The sequence below is a fragment of the Vidua chalybeata genome, chromosome 17, assembly GCF_026979565.1.
Source record: "Vidua chalybeata isolate OUT-0048 chromosome 17, bVidCha1 merged haplotype, whole genome shotgun sequence".
NCBI classification, from domain to species: Eukaryota; Metazoa; Chordata; class Aves; order Passeriformes; family Viduidae; genus Vidua; species Vidua chalybeata.
The window spans coordinates 2,145,854-2,166,664 of NC_071546.1; the positions used below are offsets into that span (position 1 = coordinate 2,145,854).

General features: G+C 53.1%; 1 protein-coding gene across 2 annotated transcripts; it reads left to right on the plus strand.

The window, feature by feature from the left end:
- Nucleotides 1-3,721: 3,721 nt before the first annotated feature.
- ZNF341 (zinc finger protein 341) lies at nt 3,722-20,791 on the plus strand. 2 transcript variants are annotated; one of them, XM_053958260.1, is made up of 15 exons: nt 3,722-3,804; nt 4,420-4,498; nt 4,910-5,097; nt 6,170-6,322; nt 7,243-7,476; nt 8,717-8,912; nt 9,682-9,766; nt 10,740-10,930; nt 11,840-12,033; nt 13,021-13,229; nt 14,768-14,864; nt 16,641-16,773; nt 17,548-17,659; nt 18,418-18,488; nt 19,702-20,791. In XM_053958260.1, the coding sequence occupies exons 3-15, from the start codon at nt 4,972-4,974 to the stop codon at nt 20,211-20,213; spliced, it is 2,313 nt and encodes a 770-aa protein (XP_053814235.1). In that variant the 5' UTR covers nt 3,722-3,804; nt 4,420-4,498; nt 4,910-4,971; the 3' UTR covers nt 20,214-20,791. The 2 variants fall into 2 exon arrangements, with proteins under 2 accessions (XP_053814235.1, XP_053814234.1); XM_053958259.1 differs by lacking the exon at nt 4,420-4,498 and adding an exon at nt 4,120-4,343 and having other exon boundaries at nt 3,758-3,804.
- Nucleotides 20,792-20,811: the final 20 nt, after the last annotated feature.

Genomic DNA, 20,811 nt, shown 5'->3' on the forward strand with positions numbered 1-20,811 from the left:
CCCGCACCGCAGGCGCAGCTGCAGTCCCCGCCGGCAGCCCCCGCTGCCGTCCGCGGCTCCCTGCGGCGCCTCTGTCACCTCCGGTCCCCCGGCCCTGTGCCACCTCCTGCCTGTGCGCCGCGGCATCCCCGCAGTGCCCTGTGCACCGGGCAGCCCTCGTTAACTACGGGCCCTGCGCTCGGTGCACTGCATCCCTACCCTGTGCCAGTGCCCGACGGCCCAAGGCATCCCATGCCTTCCGTGCCCTGTGCCTGCTCTTCTGGGGCACCTCATCCTTCCCTGCCTCTCTTGCCTGCTGCTCCGGACACCCCATCCCCATCCTGCCCCTGCTGCTCTTGGACACTCCATCCCCATCCTGGCCCTGGACGCCCCATCCCCATCCTGCCCCTGCTGCTCCAGGCCCTCTCACCCCCTCCCTGCTCCTGTGCCCTGCCCATCGGGGCATTCCCATCACCCCTGTCTCTGTGCCCAGGAAGCACCCCCGATGCCCAGGGCACTCTCAGCACTCCTGCACCTCCCGTGTCCCTGCATGCTGGGGTCCCCCCTTCTCTCCACGTCCAGGGCTCACACTGCCCATCCCACTGCTGTGCCATGCTCTGTGCCAGCCCCAGGGATAGTGCCTGGGTGGGTGCTGGCCCCTGCATGTGTATTCTGAGGGGTAGCCCGGGCAGTGCTTGTTGTGTGGGTGAACAGGTTGTGCTCAAACACATCTCACTTTAGTGTTGGGGCACTGTTACAGCCAGGTGCCATCCGAGGATGATGTGCCAAGCTGTGGCAGTCTGACACTGGGCTAGGGGTCAGCCTCTTTGGAGAGAAACTACTTCATGGACATTGATTTCCTAAATTGGATTACAGATGTATTTTCCTTTACATGACACCACTGCCTGGAAGGTCTGACATTGGGATTGTTACCTGTGATTTTGAGTATCACCTGTGACCATAGCAGCAGAGAGAGGAGCAGAGAATAATTATTTTTCTCTATTTTGTCAGGTGACTTGGTGCAATTGCCAACACCCTGTGTAGAATCGGGTCCCCATTTTCTCTCTGCAATCAGCTCCTCATTGTGTTAGTTTCCCTGCAGCATTCAGGACAGCAAAGCTTTTTAGCAAATTGAAAAAGGGGGGGGGAGTTTAAGCTCGCAGCAATTGGCAGCTTTTAGTGCTTGAGCTTGTTTTTTTGTCTTGTTGATTGGATTACAAGTCGATGGTGACTTGGCATTCTTAGAGCAGCCTGGTCTCAGGGTGCTGCAGGGCACAGGTGCATCTTCACCTGTCACTAAAGCACCTGGTGCTCCTGTCAGAAAAAAAGACTTTATCACAAGGGCAAATTAGCACCTGGGTGACGTGGACAGTCTTGCTTCATCTCCAGCTGAGAGAAATTTGAAAGGGAAGGAAAAAATCACAGCTCAGTAGCCCTGTGCTTTTATCTTGGCTTCCCCAAATCACTTTGGTTTTGTCAGGCTCTGGGCACCTCAGCTGCTGCTGCTGCCAGGAGAGAGGGAGCTGGGTTTTTTTAAGTTCCATGGCTGAAGAGCATCCTGCAGGCTGGTGCTGGCTGTAGGCAGGGCAGGATTGATCCAGAGCTTTCTCCTGGAGTCTGTGGATAGCTGTGACTGGCATCCATGTAACCAAGTAACTGCCAGCTTGCCTTCATGGGTTGCTAGCCATGTCCTCAGGGGTTTCCCTCTGGGAAGTGTGGTGGTGTGCAGTGCCTCAGTGAAGTGCAGGGGCTCTGAATTGCAAATAGATATTTCTGTTGTCCTGGGCCATTTTTCTCCATCAAGAGGCTGAGTGCAACACTGACAATGTTGCTGCATCATTGTCTTGGCCTCTCCTGAAGCTTCTTCCTCCTCGTGGGATCAAGGCAATTGTTTGGCTTTTTTCTTTGGAAGATCTGACTCTGTGCCAGAAGGAAGCCCATTTGTCTAGTACCCATATCACGAGTGGCACTGTTTGTGCAGTTGCAATTATCCCCATACCACACTTCACCTGAATTTTTGATCCTTCTTTTCCTCCTGGCTTATTTTTGCTGGAGAAGTGCTGCTCCATGGCACTCTGTGCTTTGGCTGTGCCATCGGGAGCCTGCAGTGCTCCCCTTGCAGTTGACCAGAGGTTCTTTGTGCAGGGGGAGGTGTATTTAGAGCAGGGCTTTGGCTGGAGTGAGGAGATCCTCCCAGCACTGTCCCAGCAGTGTTCTGCTGGCGGGGCTGAGCTGCAGGGCTGGCTCCAGCTCTCCCTGCCAGCCAAGGCTTGCTGAACTGGACCTGCAGCTTTGCTGTGCCTCTGTGATCTGTGTGAAAGGCTTCCCATAGGCATGGTGGGAATTTGATGGGAGTGTGTGATGTAGCGGGATCTGCTGCCTTCCAGCAGCTGCTTGTGCCCTTGGAGGATGGTGCTCTGCTCTCTCCCAGGGATACGAGCAGGGGTTGCAGCATCTCCTCAGTGAAAGGATGAAAAAGGTGTTCACAGAGTCTTAATGTGACATAATTCACACTGGGAATGCATGAGAAATGAGTGTTTAGGGTATCTTTAAAAGGCTGTAGATTATATGGGTATTCCCCATCAAGAAGGTAACATTCCAGTTGTTCAGGAGAAGTTTTGAGAGGAACTTGGGGTGGTGGATGCTCCTGCTGTGCTGGTCCCTTATACTGTGATCTGCTATGGTGCTTCACTGTCTTTCCTGCTGCTGTCTGCTGAGCAACCTCCCCTCATCTCAGCACAGTCCTCACCTCACTGCTTAGGAGTGATCAGACCGATTGATTTTCCTTTCCCGTGGCACATAATTCTGAGTTCAGAGCTTTGCAGTTTTGTTCTGCAAAGATCTGGAAGTGAAAAACCTCCTAAGAACCCCTCAGCTTTCTTCTCTCCCTTAATCCACGAGATATAATATACAACCTTGCTGTTCCATTTGCTTCCTTTGTGAGTTCTGTGTCATAAAAGAGTGATAGGAAGGAGTGGTGCATGAAAATCACCCATTTTTGCTCTTTTTCTCCCAAAATCAGGTTGTCCTTTGTGTCTTTTCATTCAGTTTCTAAATAGAGTGTGTCATGCTTAATCCACAGTCATGTGCTGCTGGCCAGGTTGTCTCCCTAGATGAGCAGTCCCAATCTTCTGTATTTATCTGGAATACTTTAAAACATTTTAGCTGTATTGTAAAATGTTTGTGCCAAAGCAAGTAAGCTGATTCTAAAACAAATCTGACTGGGTGTGTGTGCCCTGTGTCTGATCAGATCTGGGAATGCTGGCCTTGGAACAGGGAGGCATTTGTGACACTGCTGCTGGGAGAGCTGCTGCACACAAGGATTTTGTCTGCTGCGAGCTCGGTGTCTGTGCTGCACCCCTGGGCAGTTCCACCCAGGCTTCTGCCCCACACTCCCTGTGACATTCTCAGCTCTTTTCATACCCAGTGTTATAAGCATCCTTCCTCTCTGCAGCAAGTGCCTGAAACCAAACCCTCTTTTGGCTTTCCTTGCCCTTCTTCCCTTCTCTTTTTGCATCAAAGGAGTTCTGAAGACAGGTGGGAGTGTTGCTGTTGTGTGGTAGTTGGTGCTGTGGAGTAGAGGGTGAGAAGGTGAGAGTGGCTCAGGGAGGAGAGAGCAGCAGCTGGAGAGTGTTTCAGGAGTGAGCTCCCAGCACCCAAACACCCCTGTCTGGCTGGGTTCAGTTCACCATCCATGCTTGTGTCTCCTTTCAGGGATGGATAACCAGACAGTGCTGGCTGTGCAGTCCTTACTGGATGGGCAAGGAGGTGTCACGGATCCGTCTGCTCCCAATGTCAACTCCTCCGCCGCCATCCAGCCCATGGGTGAGTCCTGGTGGCACTGGGACAGAGCACAGGGCAGGAGGGCTGCACATCTCCCCTGCAGCGTGCACAGCTGGCAGAACAGCTGGGTGTGTGGGGTACTGCTATGAGTGTTGTGAGCCCTCAGCAGGACCAGACAGAGCAGGAGGAAGGGACAAGTGCCCAAGCAAGCAATGATAGTTTTGGAGACAGTCATGACAACAAACTTGACCATGTGCTTCCAATAAATACACAGAGTGAGAGAGAAGCCACTGTCCCCACATCTAGTGCCTATTACTGTTCATGTTTTTTATTTAATATCCATTCCTTCTCCTCTAGAGATGCTCAAGTGCTCCAGTCCTGGACCATCTCTGTGTGAATGAATATGGGAACTGGTCATTTATGTGCATGTGGACCCTCACGGTGCTGGACTAGAATTTGCTGGGTGGATGGGAAGTTATCCCCCAAGGAGTTACAGTCTGTGTCCCCAAAAATGGTCAACCTCAGGCTGTGACTCAGACAGGGGAACAGCCTTGTGAGTCAGCCTGGATGGAGTGCAAATGGTGTGTGGTTTGCTAATGCTGCAGATTTCAGCTGGGACATGTAACTGGGTTTTCTTCTTTCTGCTTCTAATGTCAGGCATAGGTGCCAAAAACCAGCAGTGTTGTGGAGGGGTGTTAGGACACAAGCTGACAGTGACTCTGTGCCCTTATCCAAGGTACTTCTTGTGCTTTGTGCAACCTGAGTAATAAAATCTGCCTCAGCCAGCATAATGCTGATGCTTTGGAAGGAGCTGCTTTGACTAAAAGCAGAGGGTGCTACAGGAGCAAGGTTGGTTGTTCCTGTATTTGGGATGAGAAGACAGACAGTGTGATTAGTGTGTCCCAGGGAGACAGTGGGGTTTGTGTATGGGAGCAGGGCTAAGATGAGCTCTGTCACATCACTTGCTTTTAGAGAGAGCTTGGGCTTGGGGAGGAGGGACAGCTTGGCCCTTGCAGCTGCTCTCTCCTGACAAGGATGTCCTCCAGGTGCTGAGATCCAAAGTGCCTGTTACCCTACACTGTGGTTGCTGGGTAGAGCACTGTGGAATGCAGGAGAAGGCCTGAAGCTCTGCTCTTCTTCACTGCAGATGACGAAGACGTGTTCCTGTGTGGGAAGTGTAAAAAGCAGTTCAACTCCCTGCCTGCCTTCATGACCCACAAGAGAGAGCAGTGCCAGGGCAGTGCCCCGTCCCTCTCCTCAGTATCTCTGGCCACCAACAGCGTGTACACCCCGTCCATCACCTCGGTGCAGCAGGCTCCCAGCGCTGGCCGGCAGGTACCGTGCTGCAGGCACAGGCTCTGCTGCTGGGATTTGGGGCTGGGGGGCATTGGGGTGATGGTTTTAGATCCAGTGGTGTCTCATGACTGAGCTCTTTTCTAGGAGGCTCAGCTGTTGTCCCTTTGTTGGCTTTTCACCTTGTGGTTGAAGTGGGGCCCTCTGCAGTGAGGTATCCTCCAGCAGGAGAGTCTGACAGCCTTTTTTCAGGACAGGACAAAAGGGGTTTCATGTTCTGTCTGTGCTGCAGCCAGACCTTGGCTCTACTGAACAGCCCCAGTGTCAGAGCCTGGCGACAAGCCTGGGTGCACTCTCGCAGTGCTCGGGGCTGTGGCTCTTGCTGTCCCCTGGGCCGTGGTCTGGCTTGTGGGCAGAAGTGGGGCAGCTTCATCCCTGCATCCCTTCTCTCTCACTCTTGCAAATAAGCCCACGTAATGTGGTGTGATGACTGTTGGGGAAATATCCCCTCTGGAGTAATCTCATTCCCCAGAGAATCCTCCAGTGGGAGTCCCTGGTGCATGACATCTAATGTGCCTGCAGTTTCCAAAGTACTTTCGAACCAACTGCTTTTTGCAAGTTAATGTAGTCCCAGTGGATGGTGCTTCTTCTCAGGGCTGCAAACATGGGTTATTTACTGCCAAAACACTCAACAGCCTCCCTCCCCTGCTATAACCTGAGTCCAGTCTGAAGAGATGAGCCTGACATTTACTGTCTGAGCCAGGGCAGCCTCTGTGAGTTTTCCACCTTCCCTTGCTGGGGCAAGCACCCGGGAGAGGCCTGAACTTGTCCGTGACCAGTTTGTCCTGCAGATCTTGTTTAATAACCCCTGATTTGACTTGCAGGCAATGGCCACTTTCTGACCCACTGTGATATTTTTTTCCTCCTTTCTGAAGAATGTTTGTGGAGCTAAGAACCCCCATGGACTCAGCAGGAAGCTACAGATAATTACAGTGGCTCACTGCTGACCAGAGGCTGTGAAAGCAGAGACCCTGAGGCTCAGGAAAAAGCAGTGTCATTGGTTTCTGGGTATTGTTTTCTCCTATTGCTGGTTAACAGTGTATCTTTCTTTCAGCAAATCTCTACGTACATCACAGTTCCCCCATCACCTTTGATTCAGACCCTGGTGCAGGGGAACATCTTGGTCAGTGACGAGGTGCTGATGTCAGCCATGTCTGCTTTCACCTCCCTGGACCAGCCTATGCCAGCGGTGCAGCCCCCGGTGCAGGTAAGGGGCACGTGTGGATCCAGGGAGTCATGGGTAAAGCTCACCCAATTCCAGCCCCTTGGCCATGGGAGAAACACCTTCCACTAGACCAGGTTGCTCCAAGCCCTGTCCAGCCTGGCCCTGAACACTTCCAGGGATACTGCCCACACTGCTGAGGATGCCTCCCAGGACATGCTTGGCTTTCAGGGCTGCCAGTGCCCACAGTTGGGTCATCTTGGGCTTCTCATGCACCAACACTCCCAAGTCCTTCTCCTCAGTGCTGCCCTCAATCCATCCACTGCCCTGTCTGTGCTTGGGATCACCCTGACCCAGCTGCAGAACTTTGCATTTGGTCTTGTTGAACTCCTGAGCTTCACACAGACACACCTCTCAGGGCTGTCCAGATCCCTCTGGATGCCCACTCCTTCCCTCCAGTGTTTTGACTGCACCACACATCTTGGTGTTGCTCACAAACCTTTTTGTTGCTGGATGCTCAGATATTTGTAATGTGGTCTCTCCAGCTTTTTTGGGGGCTCCCATATCATGATTGGCTTCCAGGGCCCTTGTCAGCTTACTCCATGGACTCCTCTCCTCCTGGGAGGGTTGTTTGGGCTCTCCCCAGGCTAGCTGGGCTGTACACGCTCTCCATGCTCTGAAAATATTCCTCGTAACCAGAAGGATTAAAAGCTTTAAAAACAAAGCAATAAAAGCAGTGGGGCTCGAGGGCTTGGGTTTTGGAGGAGGCAATGTGTACCCACAGGTCATGCCAGGCCTCCAGCACAGTGTGCTCCAACCTGCACCGCCATTTGGAGGTGCTGTGTTGTGCCAAGGCATCCCTGCTGTTCCTGCAGGCGAATTGGGATGGGCAAGGTGTGTGAGGGAGCAGCCCCTCCAGCTCCTGGCTGCTGCATTTCCAACGTGTGGTGTCTCTCTGGTTGCAGAGCAGCATGAGTATGCACGCTGGGGCTGGCTACCTGTCCCAGCCCCCTCCGCCCCCGCCGCCCCCGGCGCCGCCCCCGCCGCAGCCTCCGCCTCCCCCGCCGAGCCTGGCGGCTCCCGGGCAGCCCGGCAGCGGCAGCGGGGTGGTGGAGGTGTACAGTGCCCCTGCTCCCATGGCAGCATCCAGCACCGTGGAGATCCAGACCCTGGGCATGCAGCCCTACCCGCCCATGGAGGTAAGGCCAGCGCTGCTCCTAAGGATGTGTTCTCAGAGAATCACAGAATGGGTTGGGTTGGAAGGGACTTTAAAGCTTATCCCCTGTCTTTGGGATGGACACCTCCCACTGGACCAGATTGCTCCAAGCCCCATCCAATCTGGCCTTGGAGGAATGTGGAATTACAGTGTGGGAAGATGGGCTAGGTTATTTGAAAACAATTATTTTCTCTGGGAGGAGGCAGCAAACAGAAGATCAGTAAGATCATGAGGATTCTGAGAACAGGAGAAACAGATAAGAGAGACAGAGGACTGACACAGGCTTAGGAGACCTGGGCATTTGTTTCTGGCCGAGGGATACCTCCCAGCATATGCTGGAAGTGAGAGGGAGTAGAGGTGAGGGGCTCACCTTCTGTAGAAGCACAGAGCATCACACTGCATACTTCAGGCTTATGTGGAGAGAAAAATCCAGTCTAAATCTCAATGAGCTTGTCAAGGTGGCTTTTGCTAAAGAATGGCACAGGCAAGGGGTGGATTTACTGGTGAATCAGCTGTTTGCAGTCTCTACATTTGCACTGCCCTTCATAACAGGAGCTGCTGGGTGTGGCTGAGGTTTGGCATCCTTACCTGTGTAACTGGAATCTGATCTGGAAGTGCCAGTGGACAGGAATGGATGGGGATGTTGGATAAATAGTGATCTGTGTTAATTTATCAGGATGGGCAGCAGAAATGCCTTTAAACTATCACCCCAGACTGATCACTCTGTCTCTTAAGTGTTCTTTCCTAATCTTGATGCTGACATAAACAACTGTGCTTTGGCATCTGGAGTTTCCTTCTGCCTTCCTTCCCTTCCCTGCCAGGACAGGCAGCAGGACCTGGAGATCCCTGCTTCAGGACTGGTGTGAACCCACAGGATCAGCAGTGATCCTTCTGCTAACCTGCCCTAGAGGGATAAGAAACTTTTCCAGGCATGAGACATAGATGGGGAACAAGACAGCTCCCTCAGAATGTTTCTTTGCTGCCCTGTTGCTGCTGTAATAACTTCTGCATGCTTTTTGATGTTCAGCAGGAGAGTTTCACACTGTGCAAGGTGTCAGTTTTGGTTAGAGAGATATTGTTGGACTGGTGAACCAGAAATTTTATCCAGTTTGGCAGAAGAAAAGTCAACCCAACTGCAGCCTGGTGTGGGTGGAGATGGAAGTTAGGGCATGGTATAATTCTCTGTAGCAAACCTGTTCCACTGATGAACTGCCCTCTCACAGGTACCAAGCCAGTGTGTGGAAAGCCCTGTGTACCCCTCTCCCCCTGTGTACAGCCCTGGGAAGCAGGGGTTCAAGGCCAAGAGCACCAGTGCTCCCAGTCCCCTGAGCAGTGCAGGAGGAGGCTCTGTGGTTGGATTTGATTCCCCTGCTGCTGCCAAAACTCGCCGCTGCAAGAACGAGAGTGGGCTGCAGGAAGGTGAGTCCCTTCCAGCACCTGCCCTGAGGGTCACTGGGCTTGTCCTGAGTGGGCTGCAGGAAGGAGAGTCCCTTCCAGCACCTGCCCTGAGGGTCACTGGGCTTGTCCTGAGTGGGCTGCAGGAAGGTGAGTCCCTTCCAGCACCTGCCCTGAGGGTCACTGGGCTTGTCCTGAGTGGGCTGCAGGAAGGAGAGTCCCTTCCAGCACCTGCCCTGAGGGTCACTGGGCTTGTCCTGAGTGGGCTGCAGGAAGGTGAGTCCCTTCCAGCACCTGCCCTGCGGGTCACTGGGCTTGTCCCAGCTGGGCTGCTGAGCCATGGGCTCCCTGAGGGGTGGCATTGGCTGTGCAGCTCTGGAGGAGGAACACCATGGCCTTGCATGAAACTGGTGGGTGACCTGGGGGGTTCACAGCAGAGACAGAGCTGAGGCCCTTCCTCTCACTCATGCTATGTCTTTTCCCAGTGCCCAAAGCACCTTTAAGGTTGGTGCTTTGTAGCTGGAAAGGTCCCTGGAAGGCAGTGGCTGTTGCCTGGGGGGAATGTGCTGCTCCACCAGACTACACTGCTCAGGATTTGTAGAGTAGTCTCAGGCTCTGTTAATAAATGTTTGTCCCCATAACCACTTCCCAGTCTGGCCAGGCAGATCTTATCTTTTTATAAGCTCTTTATTCTTGGTCCTGAACAGTCATGTCTTGGGGTGAGGGCCCTGTGACACTGTGGGGACAGGGCTGTGCCACATGATCTCATTCTTGTGTGTGCTCTTCCTTTCAGGCAAACCCAAGTCCCCCAAGCTGAAATGCACATACTGTGACAAGGCCTTTACCAAGAACTTTGACCTGCAGCAGCACATCAGAAGGTAACAGTGCCCTACCCTGCACACAGCAGAGTGACTGGGCTGGAGCAGGGCACAGCTCTGCTGAGGGAGTCTGTGCAGTCCAGTTTGTTATGTCCCAGAATCTGTGCTGCAATGGGAGGGATTCATTCTTCTCACCCCAGGATACCTTTTCCCAGTGACTGGAGTGAAAGCTGTATCATGGATGGAATCTTCATGTTGATTATGTGCTGGGACTGGAGGTTCACTTTCCTTGCTGATGAGACCTTGACAGCCCAACCTCTTGTCACTTGATCACGGGAGTAGCACCGTTCCCACTGCTTGCCTCTGCCCTTCCCCTTCCTCCCTAGCAAGCTGCAGCCTTCTTGTTTGATGCTGTTAGCAAAGTGTAAGCCAAGCTCAGTGTCTATAGGGAGCTCTAATCAGAGAGCTTTTCCCTGGCAGGAGGAAGCTGAAATCTGCAGAGTTTTTCCCCCCCGTGGGGTCAGCTGGACTCAGAACAGATGGGAAGGAACAATGGTGGTTTTTGCACCTCTTCCCAGCCTGGACTCTTCACTGTCTCTTGAAGCAGAAGGGCAGAGTAGAAAGACCTTTTTGCTATGGACAAAATATTCAGGCAGATCCAGCTAGAAGAGATGTGTGCAGGAGAGAGAAGAGTGACAGGGAAGGAAAGGCTTGTACCCTTGAAAAAGTGATGAGGTCCCAAGGTCTGTGCAGGGACCCTGACAGTGAATGCCCTGATATTGCTGGAGAGCTGTTTTCCTCTCCTGCTTCTTCATTTGATCCCCTGTCATTCCCAGACCACAGGTGTTTTGTCTGTTTCCCCAGGCCTCTCACAATCCACCTCCTCTGGGGAATCAGGTCTCACAGCCCTTGTTTGGTGTGTCCAGGTGTGATCTGCCAAACTGAGTGCCCAGCACTGTCCTTGTCCCCGCACAGGCCCTGCCTGGGGCTGCCTCCTGTCTCCACCAGCTGCTGACCTGGTGCCTTCATTCAGTCACACAGGTGAGAAGCCCTTCCAGTGCATCGTGTGTGGCCGAGCCTTTGCCCAGAAATCCAACGTGAAGAAGCACATGCAGACCCACAAAGTGTGGCCTCCAGGGCTGGGCTGCACCATCTCCCGCAACTCCATCACTGTGCAGGTCATGGCCCTGAACCCCAGCCAGCCTGAGGATGAGGAGAACACAGGTGTGGTGCCCGGGATGGTGTGTGTGTGGGGCACAGCAGTGGTGAGGGGAGGCTGCAGGTCTCTGCACCTCCACACAGGGAGCGAGGGGAGCTGTATGTGCTGTCTGCATTCCTTGGCAGTGTTTAGCATCTCACACTAACAGTGGCATTTGCTGAGCTCCAGCTGGAAGCTGCATAATTTCATACCCCTGTGGTGGGTTCAGGTGCTGCTGGAGACAATGGCTCCAAACTCTGTCCCAGTATGTGCATAAACAGGTCCAGGTGTCTTCCCCTTCTCACTCCCTGGCAGTACAGCTTTGGCAGTGCACAAGCCACAGCTGACAGCTCTGGCCTAGGGGACAGACAGCTGCTGGTTTAGGACAGCCCAATGTTCTGGCTTTGCACTGTGCAGGTCATGCCCAGGCTGGATCTGCCCGCAGTGGCCACCTGTAAATACCTGAGGCAGAGAAGAGCTCCTTATTGGTGTCTGGATGCCCTTTCTACTGGTGGCCTCAGACATGGTAGGGGAGGGAATGCAGTGGCAATGTCATGTCTAAGACAACTGGAGCTGCTCTTTGTATTCATCATGGACTGTGAACCACTGGCTGGATCTTACCTCCTGTCTCCTGCCAGTGGTGGGAGTAAATCTGGCTCTGGATCACTGGTGGAGGCCTGTTCTCTGACTGCTCCACAGAACACATTTTTATCCCTGGAAAGAGAGAATGGGCTAGGGAGGGGAAGATGGAGTAGTCAGAGCCCTTAATAATCTGTCAACAAATTTTAAACAACCTTGTTAATGAGATTCATCTGTCTTTGAAAGAGAACAAGAGCCTGGTCTGGTGTGTCCTGGCAGCATGGTGCTTGCAGAGCAGCTTTCAGAGCTGTCTTGTGTGACAGCTGGGGTCAGGCTGTGACTTTCCCTCTCTCCAGGTTTGCCGCAGCCCTCCAGGAACGTGGTGCCCCCGGCCCAGGAGCTGAGCCCCTTGGAGGAGAGCGAGGCAGCCAAGCTGGAGGCCAAGCAGGTTGTCCTGATTGACAGCTCTTACCAGTGCCAGTTCTGCCCCAGCAAGTTCAACACCTACTTCCAGCTCAAATCACACATGACACAGCACAAGAATGAGCAGGTAGGGACAGAGGGTGCCTCTGTGGATGGCAATATTGGGGTTGTCTCCATATAATGCACCTGTTATCGGGGTCTGACCTGAGCCTTTTGGTCTGTAGAGCTGCCAGTTCTTCACATGCAGCTCAGCTCTCAAGGTTGTAGCTGTGTGGTCTGGGTGGCTTTGAAAACTCCTTTGAAAACTGAGTGAGAAATTCAGCCAGGCAGGTTTGGGTGGCTAGAGAGGAAGCAAAGAAGTGAATTGTGTTCAGTTCTGGGCCGTTCACTTCCAGAAAGGCATGGAGGTGCTGAAGCCTGTCCACAGAAGGGCAGTGGAGCTGGGGAAGGGTTCTAGAGAGTAAGGCAGAGGAGGAGGGGCTGAGGGAGCTGGGAAAGGGGCTCAGCCTGGAGAAAAGGAGGCTCAGGGGGGACCTTCTCATTCTCCACAACTCCCTGATGGGAGGGTGTAGCCAGGGGGGAGTCAGGCTTTGTTCCCACAAGGGACAGGAAAAGAGGAAATGGCCTCAAGCTGTGCCAGGGAAGGTTCAGGTTGGACATCAGGAGGAATTGCTTTACTGAGAGGGCTGTCAAGCATTGGACTGGGCTGTCCAGGGAAGCAGTGCAGTCATCCTCCCTGGAAGTGTTCAGTAACTGACTGCACTTGGCACTTGGTGCTGTGGTTTAGTTAACCAGGTGGTGTTCCGTCAAAGACTGGACTTGCTGACCTTGGAGGTCTTTTCCAACATTTATGATTCTGTGAAGTCCAAAATTTTCAGTGTAAGTGGCAGCTCTTGGGTCCTGGGACAATCACTTCCAGGGTGTTGTGGTCCTACCCACTCGAGTAGTTTCAGGCCCTCACATCAACACCCCTTTGTCCCACTTTGCTTTCTCGGGGGTGTGCCTTGACAGGTTGTGCTTCTTTCCAGAAAGGAAGGCAGTTCTGCCTGTTGGCAGAGGGCTTTCCCTGCTTGTTTCCATGGTGAGCCTCTCCAGTTGCTCTCCCTTCCCCCAGGTGTACAAATGTGTGGTGAAGACTTGTGCCCAGACCTTCCAGAAGCTGGAGTCCTTCCTTGAGCACATCAAGAGCCACCAGGAGGAGCTGAGTTACCGCTGCCACCTCTGCAGCAAGGACTTCCCCTCGCTGTACGAGCTGGGCGTGCACCAGTACTCACACAGCCTTCTGCCCCAGCACAGCCCCAAGAAGGACATGGCCGTGTACAAGTACAGTACAATCGCTGCTCACAAGGCTTGTAGGAGTGAGTGGGTGCAGAGCATGCTTGGTGGGACCTTAGAGGGGACAGGGGGCCCTGTGTCCGGTGGCCGTGGTGCTTTTGGACACCCAGGTGGCACATGGGGGGTTCCCTCCACCCGCCAGACTGCAAAGGCCAAGCACTTGGAATGCAGGGAGTCTCTCTGAATGACAGTGAAAAGCTGGGATTGCTTATGTGGGAAGATCCCATCACTGCAATTCCTCTTATCATCAGTCAAGAGTGAGATGGTGTCCTGGGGTGACTTCATGATGCTGAATTGTATCCCCATTCATCTGTTTAGCCCAGAAATAAGTTTTGCACCTTAAGTTCTGAGAGCCAAGGAGCGGGGAGAAAAGTAGTGCACAGTTTGTTTTCAGAAGCTGCACTCACTCCTCCACAATCCTTCTCCTGGACTGTGTTGTCTGTGGAATGGACAGTGAGAGAGAGCTCTCCTTTGCTTTTAGTTTTTGCTAGCTGACGCAGTGAAGTTCCCTGGGAACCAGGACCCTAAACCAGGACAAATATGCACAGCTGAACCTGCCCTGGGCTGAGTCAGAGAACCAGGGAAGCCCTTCCCAGCCTGTTTACTATGATTCTCCACCTGCAGCAGAGGGATTGTGTTTTGTAGAAGCTGTGCCCAGAAAAAAGTTTCCTATCCCTTTGCTGCAAAAAGGTCTGTTCCTTGGAAAGCTTTTCTGCTAGTGTGGAGGGAAGGTGTGTGGAGTTCCACAAAGTGTTCCACATAGCTTTTGGAATGCCCACAGAAATGTTCAGGGAGAGTAGGAAGCCCAGGAGATACTGGAGTCACTTAGGAACTTAATGGAATCAATATCTACTAATTCTTGCCTAGACCATGGTTTCTAGTTATCCTTGCACTACAGAGCTTTGTTCTGCAGCTTGGTGGTGGGGATCCCTGAGATCAGAGCCCTGCTAGAGCTTGAGGAGGTTTTAGTGTGACCTAGGGAGAAGGGGTTTCACAGCAGGAACAGGGTGTGAGTGCCTCTGCCCTCACTGCTGATGGTGCCTGTCCCCAGTGCCTGCTGTCAGTCAGCTTTGGCAGAGCCCTCTGGCAGAAACACTGCCAGGATGTATGACCCCTGCCATGCTGTGTCCCCACTCTCAGCTCCTTCTCTGGAGCTTTCAAGCAATGAAGATGAAAGGAGGTGTTTGAAGTAAAGTGAAGTCCTTACCTAAGGCTTGTCTCCACAAGGAAGCAATGTGGACTGTGTGCTCAAGTCTGGGTGCTCCCATGGTAGCCTGTGGCAAGTGCACTAGTATTTAAAGGCTTCTCCACCCAGTTTTCCAGCATCTCCCTCTCTGAAGGATGCTAAGTGTGAGTGTGAACTGGCATGTGGGTTGCTGAGGTTTTAGAGCTCCTGAGTGGTTATTTTGTATCAACCTTGTCAAAGATCACCCTGGAAGGTGGCTGGGCTGGGCAGGTGTGCCTGTGGTGTGGGGTTTGCTGCAGTAGCCTTGCTCATAGGCTCTGTCCTTTCTCTCCACATCCAGGTGTGTGAAGTGTGTCAATAAATACTCCACCCCAGAAGCCCTGGAGCACCATCTGCAGACAGCAACTCACAACTTCCCCTGCCCTCACTGCCAGAAGGTGAGTGCTGACCACAGCCTGAGCCACGCCTGGACACCTGGCAAGGGCTCTGAGGGGGACAGGAGCCCTTGGCCCCATGAGTAGGAGCCTTGGATAACAGATTATGAGGAAGCAGAAAGTGAAGTTAACTGTGGGGAAGGTAGGAATTGCTGGGGATCCTTGCCCAGCCCATCCTGCTGTTGGCTTTGGTGGGAGACTGGGCATCCTTCTGAGATGCTGGTCCTCAGCACTGTGGTGTTACACAGTTGACAGCAAGGTTTCAGCTTATGTGTTTCTTAAGAAAGTTTTCGTGCTTTTTCTGTTTTGAATTTTTGTTGGCTTGTTTTTAAAGCTCTGTCTGTACTTTCTTTATAAAGTCCTGAAGGTTTTCACAGTGCATCCTTCCTGGGAAAGCAGTGACTGAGCTTCTTGCTCAGGTTGCCCAGAGAAGCTGTGGCTGCCCCATCCCTGGCAGTGTCCAAGGCCAGGTTGAACAGGACTTTTTATGTTTTCTATCCCAGCTACACCCCCTGTGCCAGCTCTGTGATGTCCTATGTGTGATGCCAGCTCTGAGCTGTGTGTTTGTGGTACTTTGTGGTACAGGTGTTCCCCTCTGAGCTGTGTGTTTGTGTGCTGCAGGTGTTCCCCTTTGAGCTGATTGTGTGCTGCAGGTGTGTGTGTGTTATAGGTGTGTGTTGGTGTGCTGCAGGTGTCCCCTCAGCTGTGTGTTGGTGTGCTGCAGGTGTCCCCTCAGCTGTGTGTTGGTGTGCTGCAGGTGTCCCCTCAGCTGTGTGTTGGTGTGCTGCAGGTGTCCCTCAGCTGTGTGTTGGTGTGCTGCAGGTGTCCCCTCAGCTGTGTGTTGGTGTGCTGCAGGTGTGTGTTGGTGTGCTGCAGGTGTCCCCTCAGCTGTGTGTTTGTGTGCTGCAGGTGTGTGTTGGTGTGCTGCAGGTGTGTGTTGGTGTGCTGCAGGTGTCCCCTCAGCTGTGTGTGTGTGTGTTGCAGGTGTGTGTGTGTGTTGCAGGGGTGTGTGTGTGTTACAGGTGTGTGTGTGTGCTGCAGCTCTGTGTGTGTGTGTTGCAGGTGTGTGTGTGTGTTACAGGTGTGTGTGTGTGCTGCAGCTGTGTGTGTGTGTGTTGCAGGTGTGTGTTGGTGTGCTGCAGGTGTCCCCTCAGCTGTGTGTTGGTGTGTTGCAGGTGTGTGTGTGTTACAGGTGTGTGTGTGTTGCAGGTGTGTGTGTGTTACAGGTGTGTTGGTGTGCTGCAGGTGTGTGTTGGTGTGCTGCAGGTGTGTGTTGGTGTGCTGCAGGTGTGTGTGTGTTACAGGTGTGTGTTGGTGTGTTGCAGGTGTGTGTGTGTTACAGCTGTGTGTTGGTGTGCTGCAGGTGTCCCCTCAGCTGTGTGTTGGTGTGCTGCAGGTGTGTGTTGGTGTGCTGCAGGTGTCCCCTCAGCTGTGTGTTGGTGTGCTGCAGGTGTCCCCTCAGCTGTGTGTTGGTGTGCTGCAGGTGTGTGTCGGTGTGCTGCAGGTGTCCCCTCAGCTGTGTGTTGGTGTGTTGCAGGTGTGTGTGTGTTGCAGCTGTGTGTTGGTGTGCTGCAGGTGTCCCCTCAGCTGTGTGTTGGTGTGCTGCAGGTGTGTGTTGGTGTGCTGCAGGTGTCCCCTCAGTGTGTTGGTGTGCTGCAGGTGTGTGTTGGTGTGCTGCAGGTGTCCCCTCAGCTGTGTGTTGGTGTGCTGCAGGTGTCCCCTCAGCTGTGTGTCGGTGTGCTGCAGGTGTCCCCTCAGCTGTGTGTTTGTGTGCCGCAGGTGTTCCCCTGCGAGCGGTACCTGCGCCGCCACATCCCCACACACGGCGGGGGCAGCAAGTTCAAGTGCCAGATCTGCAAGAAGTTCTTCCGGCGGGAGCACTACCTCAAGCTGCACGCCCACATCCACTCGGGTAGGGCTCCCCTGCTCCCAGTGCTCTCCCCTCTGTGCCACAGCCCCAGCTACCCCATGCCCTGGGAGCAGGAGTGACAGAGTTATTGTAGTAATGTGGTTTCAGATCCATGGGTTTAGTTCAGCCTCGTGCCCAGCACTGCACTCGTTAGAAATGGGGGACACAGGTGCCTTCCCCACTTGCTGTGGTGGCAGAGCTAAGGAGTCTGGCCCTGGAGAGCAGTGTGCAACATGGGTTGTGCCCATCCATTTATTATTGAGAAGTGGCTGAGGGAGTGGGGGTTGTTTGGCCTGGAGAAAAGGATGTTCAGGGGAGACCTTATCTCTGTCTACAACTCCCTGACAGAGGCTGTAGCCAGGCAGGGGTCGGTCTCTTCTCCTAGGCAAGCAGCAATAGGACAAGAGGGTAAACACAACATAAAGCTGTGCCAGCTTGACCAGGGGAAGTTTAGGCTGGACATCAGGCAGAATTTCACAGAAAGGGTGATTGGGCACTGGAATGGGCTGCTCAGGGAAGTGGTGCAGTCACCATCCCTGGAGGTGTTTGAGAAAAGCCTGGATGTGGCACTCAGTGCCATGGTCTAGTTGACAAGGTGGTGTTAGATTATAGGTTGGACTCAATAATTTCAAAGGTCTTTTCCAACCAAATTGTGTGTGATTTATCCATGGGGCAGGGAAGTTTATAGTGTGGCACAGCTGGCCTGGCGGCCTGTCCATGGCCAGAGCAGCCTGTGTGGCTGGAGTGTCCCTGAGGCCTGGTCTCTCTCCTCCCCAGGTGAGAAGCCCTTCAAGTGCTCGGTGTGTGACGCGGCGTTCAATCGCAAGGACAAGCTCAAGCGCCACATGCTCATCCATGAGCCCTTCAAGAAATACAAATGTCCCTTCTCGTATGTACTGTGTCTGCACGTGACAACATACCTGAACGGGGTTGGGATGGGGGGAATGTGTCCTGCAGGTATCCTAGGGGACACTGTGGCACCTACCAGGCTGCCTGGGGAGATTGGAATGCTGTGTGCTGTTGAACTGGGAACCCAAGAGTCCCAGTTCTTTGTTACTGACTTCCTGTAGGGCCACATTTCATTGCTTCATCAGCCCTGTAAAATAACTCCTGCCTTCATGGGAGGCTTGGGGTTGCACTAGAGAGAGAAGGAGCATTATTTGACCACAGAAGGTCCCTGGATGATGTGCTCTTACTCACTGCCACGTCTCCAAAAGCGTGTGACAACACAGGACCTAATGTACAAACCAGAGGAATCGAGTTCTGGAAGGTCCCAAATCCATGACATAGCCATGGACTTTCAGCCAGGCTGACTGGCTTATCCCTGCTCCAACCAAGCTCATACTTCCCTTCAAAATGCTGCTCTCTCCAGCTGGGAACTTGAACCTGCTGCACTTCAGAGCATCCATAGTGAGACACAGACCCTGTGTAGTTTAGGAAAAGCCACATGTCCCTGTGGCAGCCTGTTTAGTCCTTGCCCCTCCCCAGAAAGGCTGAAATAGTGGAACTCCTGCTGAGGCTGCACCAAGAGAAACATCTAGGTGCTGCAAAGGAGAAGGGTCATGGATGTCTTTATGATCTGGGATCTGTCTATGCATTGCTCCTCAGCTGGTTCCCACATCTCACCAGCATTTGTTGTTGTTGCAGAAGCCACACAGGCTGCAATAAAGAGTTCAACAGGCCTGACAAGCTGAAGGCTCACATTCTGTCCCATTCAGGTGAGTGGTTGGGAATGCAGTCCCTGGGATTCCCTCTGGTGCTATAGGAGCATGTGACAGAAGGACTAAGCCTGAGAAATAAGAATCAATTACTAGCTTTAGATTTTTTCTCTGTTTTGCTGCAGGCCTGTTTAAGTGAGTGTCTATTCACGATTATGTCTAAGCTTTGGGCTGGTTTCTAAAACAATATAATTTGTAAGCAGGGCTTGCAGATGAGACTCAGGAGCTGAGCTGGATTATTTGGTCTGTTTGCTATCAAGTGAATATCTAGAGTGCTCTGTCCACTCCTCCCCAGTCCCATCTCACATGCAAAAGATGATCTCATGGGATTTGATTCCCTTCTTCTGTTCTAAAAATGATGCTCCCAATTCTAATAAAAACAAATAATTTATTCCCATTAATTATTCCCATGCCCCAGGGGGAACAATCAGACTTTTATCTTTTGGGTAAAACTGGACATCTTTCCTTGTGCCCAAAGCCCTGCAGAGTGAGATCAGATGGCTTGGGCTGATAGTGCAGTCATGGGTTCTTTCAGATTGTACATTCCCATATTTTGGAGGGGGAAAAAAAGTGAAAATTTCTTTTTTTACTAAATGCACTTGAAAAAAAACAATACTTCAAGGTTGTTTTGCATTTTCATCACAATTAACCTGACATGTTTTTCTGGTGATATTTTAATGCTCTTACTTGAGGCAAGAATATTTATTTGTAGTCTGCAGCTTCCTTCTGAGGGAGAGTGAAGGCACAGGCACTGATCTCTGCTCTCTGTGACAGGGACAGGACCCAGGGAATGGCTGGAGCTGTGCCAGGGAGGCTCAGGCTGGAGATCAGGGAAAGGCTCTTCCCCAGAGGGTGCTGGCAGTGCCCAGGCTCCCCAGGGGATGGGCACGGCCCCGAGGCTGCCAGAGCTCCAGGAGCGTTGGCACAGCGCTGCCAGGGGTGCCCAGGGTGGGGTTGTTGGGGTGTCTGTGCAGGGATGGGGCTGGGCTGGGTGATCCTCTGGGTCCCTTCCACCTCAGGACATTTTATGACTTTGCAAAGTCGTAAGTGGTTATGGTTAAACACAGACATTGAAGCTGTAGCCACCCACCCTTTACTGTGTGTGGCACAGTGTCTCCTCCCTTTGATCAGGGAGCACATCCTTCGAGGAGGCAAAGCTATCCTGCTCTCCCTGGGGGCTGGCTGGGTCTAACTCAACTCCCTCTGTGTGCAGGGATGAAGATCCACAAGTGCCAGTACTGTAACAAGTCCTTCAGCCGCCGCGCCCACATGGTGGAGCACCAGCGCTCGCACACCGGCAACTACAAATACCGCTGCCCCACGTGCAGCAAGGGCTTCACTCGCCACAAGTACATGAGGGACCACAAGTGCCGCCTGGGCTCGCCCAAGGACAAGGAGCTGCAGCTCAGGAAGGCCCAGAAGAAGCGGGTGGCGCGGGGGCGCAAGGCGGGGCTGGCACTGCCCGGCGCGCTGGGGCTGCCGGAGCTCAAGGACGGCGCTGCCGGGGAGAGCTCCCCCGAGGGGGGCCCCAACAAAGAGCCCTTCCAGGAGTCGGACGCCGTCCTGTCCATCGTGGTTGGCGGGTCAGGAGCTGCAGACCCAGAGCTGGTCCCTGGGCAGCCCAACAGCATGGCCTCCAACCTGGCCCTGGCAGAGCTGCACACGGCCTCGGACGGGCCCTGCACCATGCTGGCTGTCCCTGTGTACATCCAGACCTCCGAGTGACAATGCCCGGAGCCACTGTGTGGCTGGGGGCTGCTGCTGGCACTGTCTGACTTGGTGCTCAAATTTATCCCTGTGGAAAAGACCAAAGCTCTTCTGGGGAGGTAGATGGATATGGGAGGGAATGGCTTCCATCTCCACTGGTTCTTCCCATCCTTGGGCAGAGGACTGCTTGGAGGCCACTGATGCCTACAAGGCACTGAAGAGTGTGGCTCCATTATTTCTTGTCCCTCTGTACCACGGGTCAGCTTAGGGCAAGAAAGACAAAGATCCCTGAATCAGGGAAGAAGAAGGACCGTGCAAACTTGCAACGAACAGAGCTGCTGAAATTAGGTGGCTTTGCAAATCACAGCCTGTCCCATCTGTGGTTTTTCTGGCCTAAAATCTGTATTGCCCAGTATTTGGGTGGCCCTTCTGAGAGCAAACATCCTTCCTAGTGGAAGCAAGTTCATCCTGAGATCCTTTGGGAACACTGTTCAGAAATATCCTGATAGACTTCTGTCTGGTATCTTCTCTCTGTCTGTCTCAGTAGAAAGATCACCGTGTCTGTGCTACACGTTATAAACATTTTTCTTCCTGTGTCCTGGGCACTGCTGTTTTC

Excerpts from the sequence above, each read along its gene's own strand:
- ZNF341 (XM_053958260.1), top strand. The coding sequence starts at position 4,972 with ATGACCCACAAGAGAGAGCAGTGCCAGGGCAGTGCCCCGTCCCTCTCC. Across the intron at positions 9,767-10,739 it reads CTGCAGCAGCACATCAGAAG|TCACACAGGTGAGAAGCCCT; the intron begins GTAACAGTGCCC and ends GCCTTCATTCAG. Across the intron at positions 16,774-17,547 it reads GCACGCCCACATCCACTCGG|GTGAGAAGCCCTTCAAGTGC; the intron begins GTAGGGCTCCCC and ends TCTCCTCCCCAG.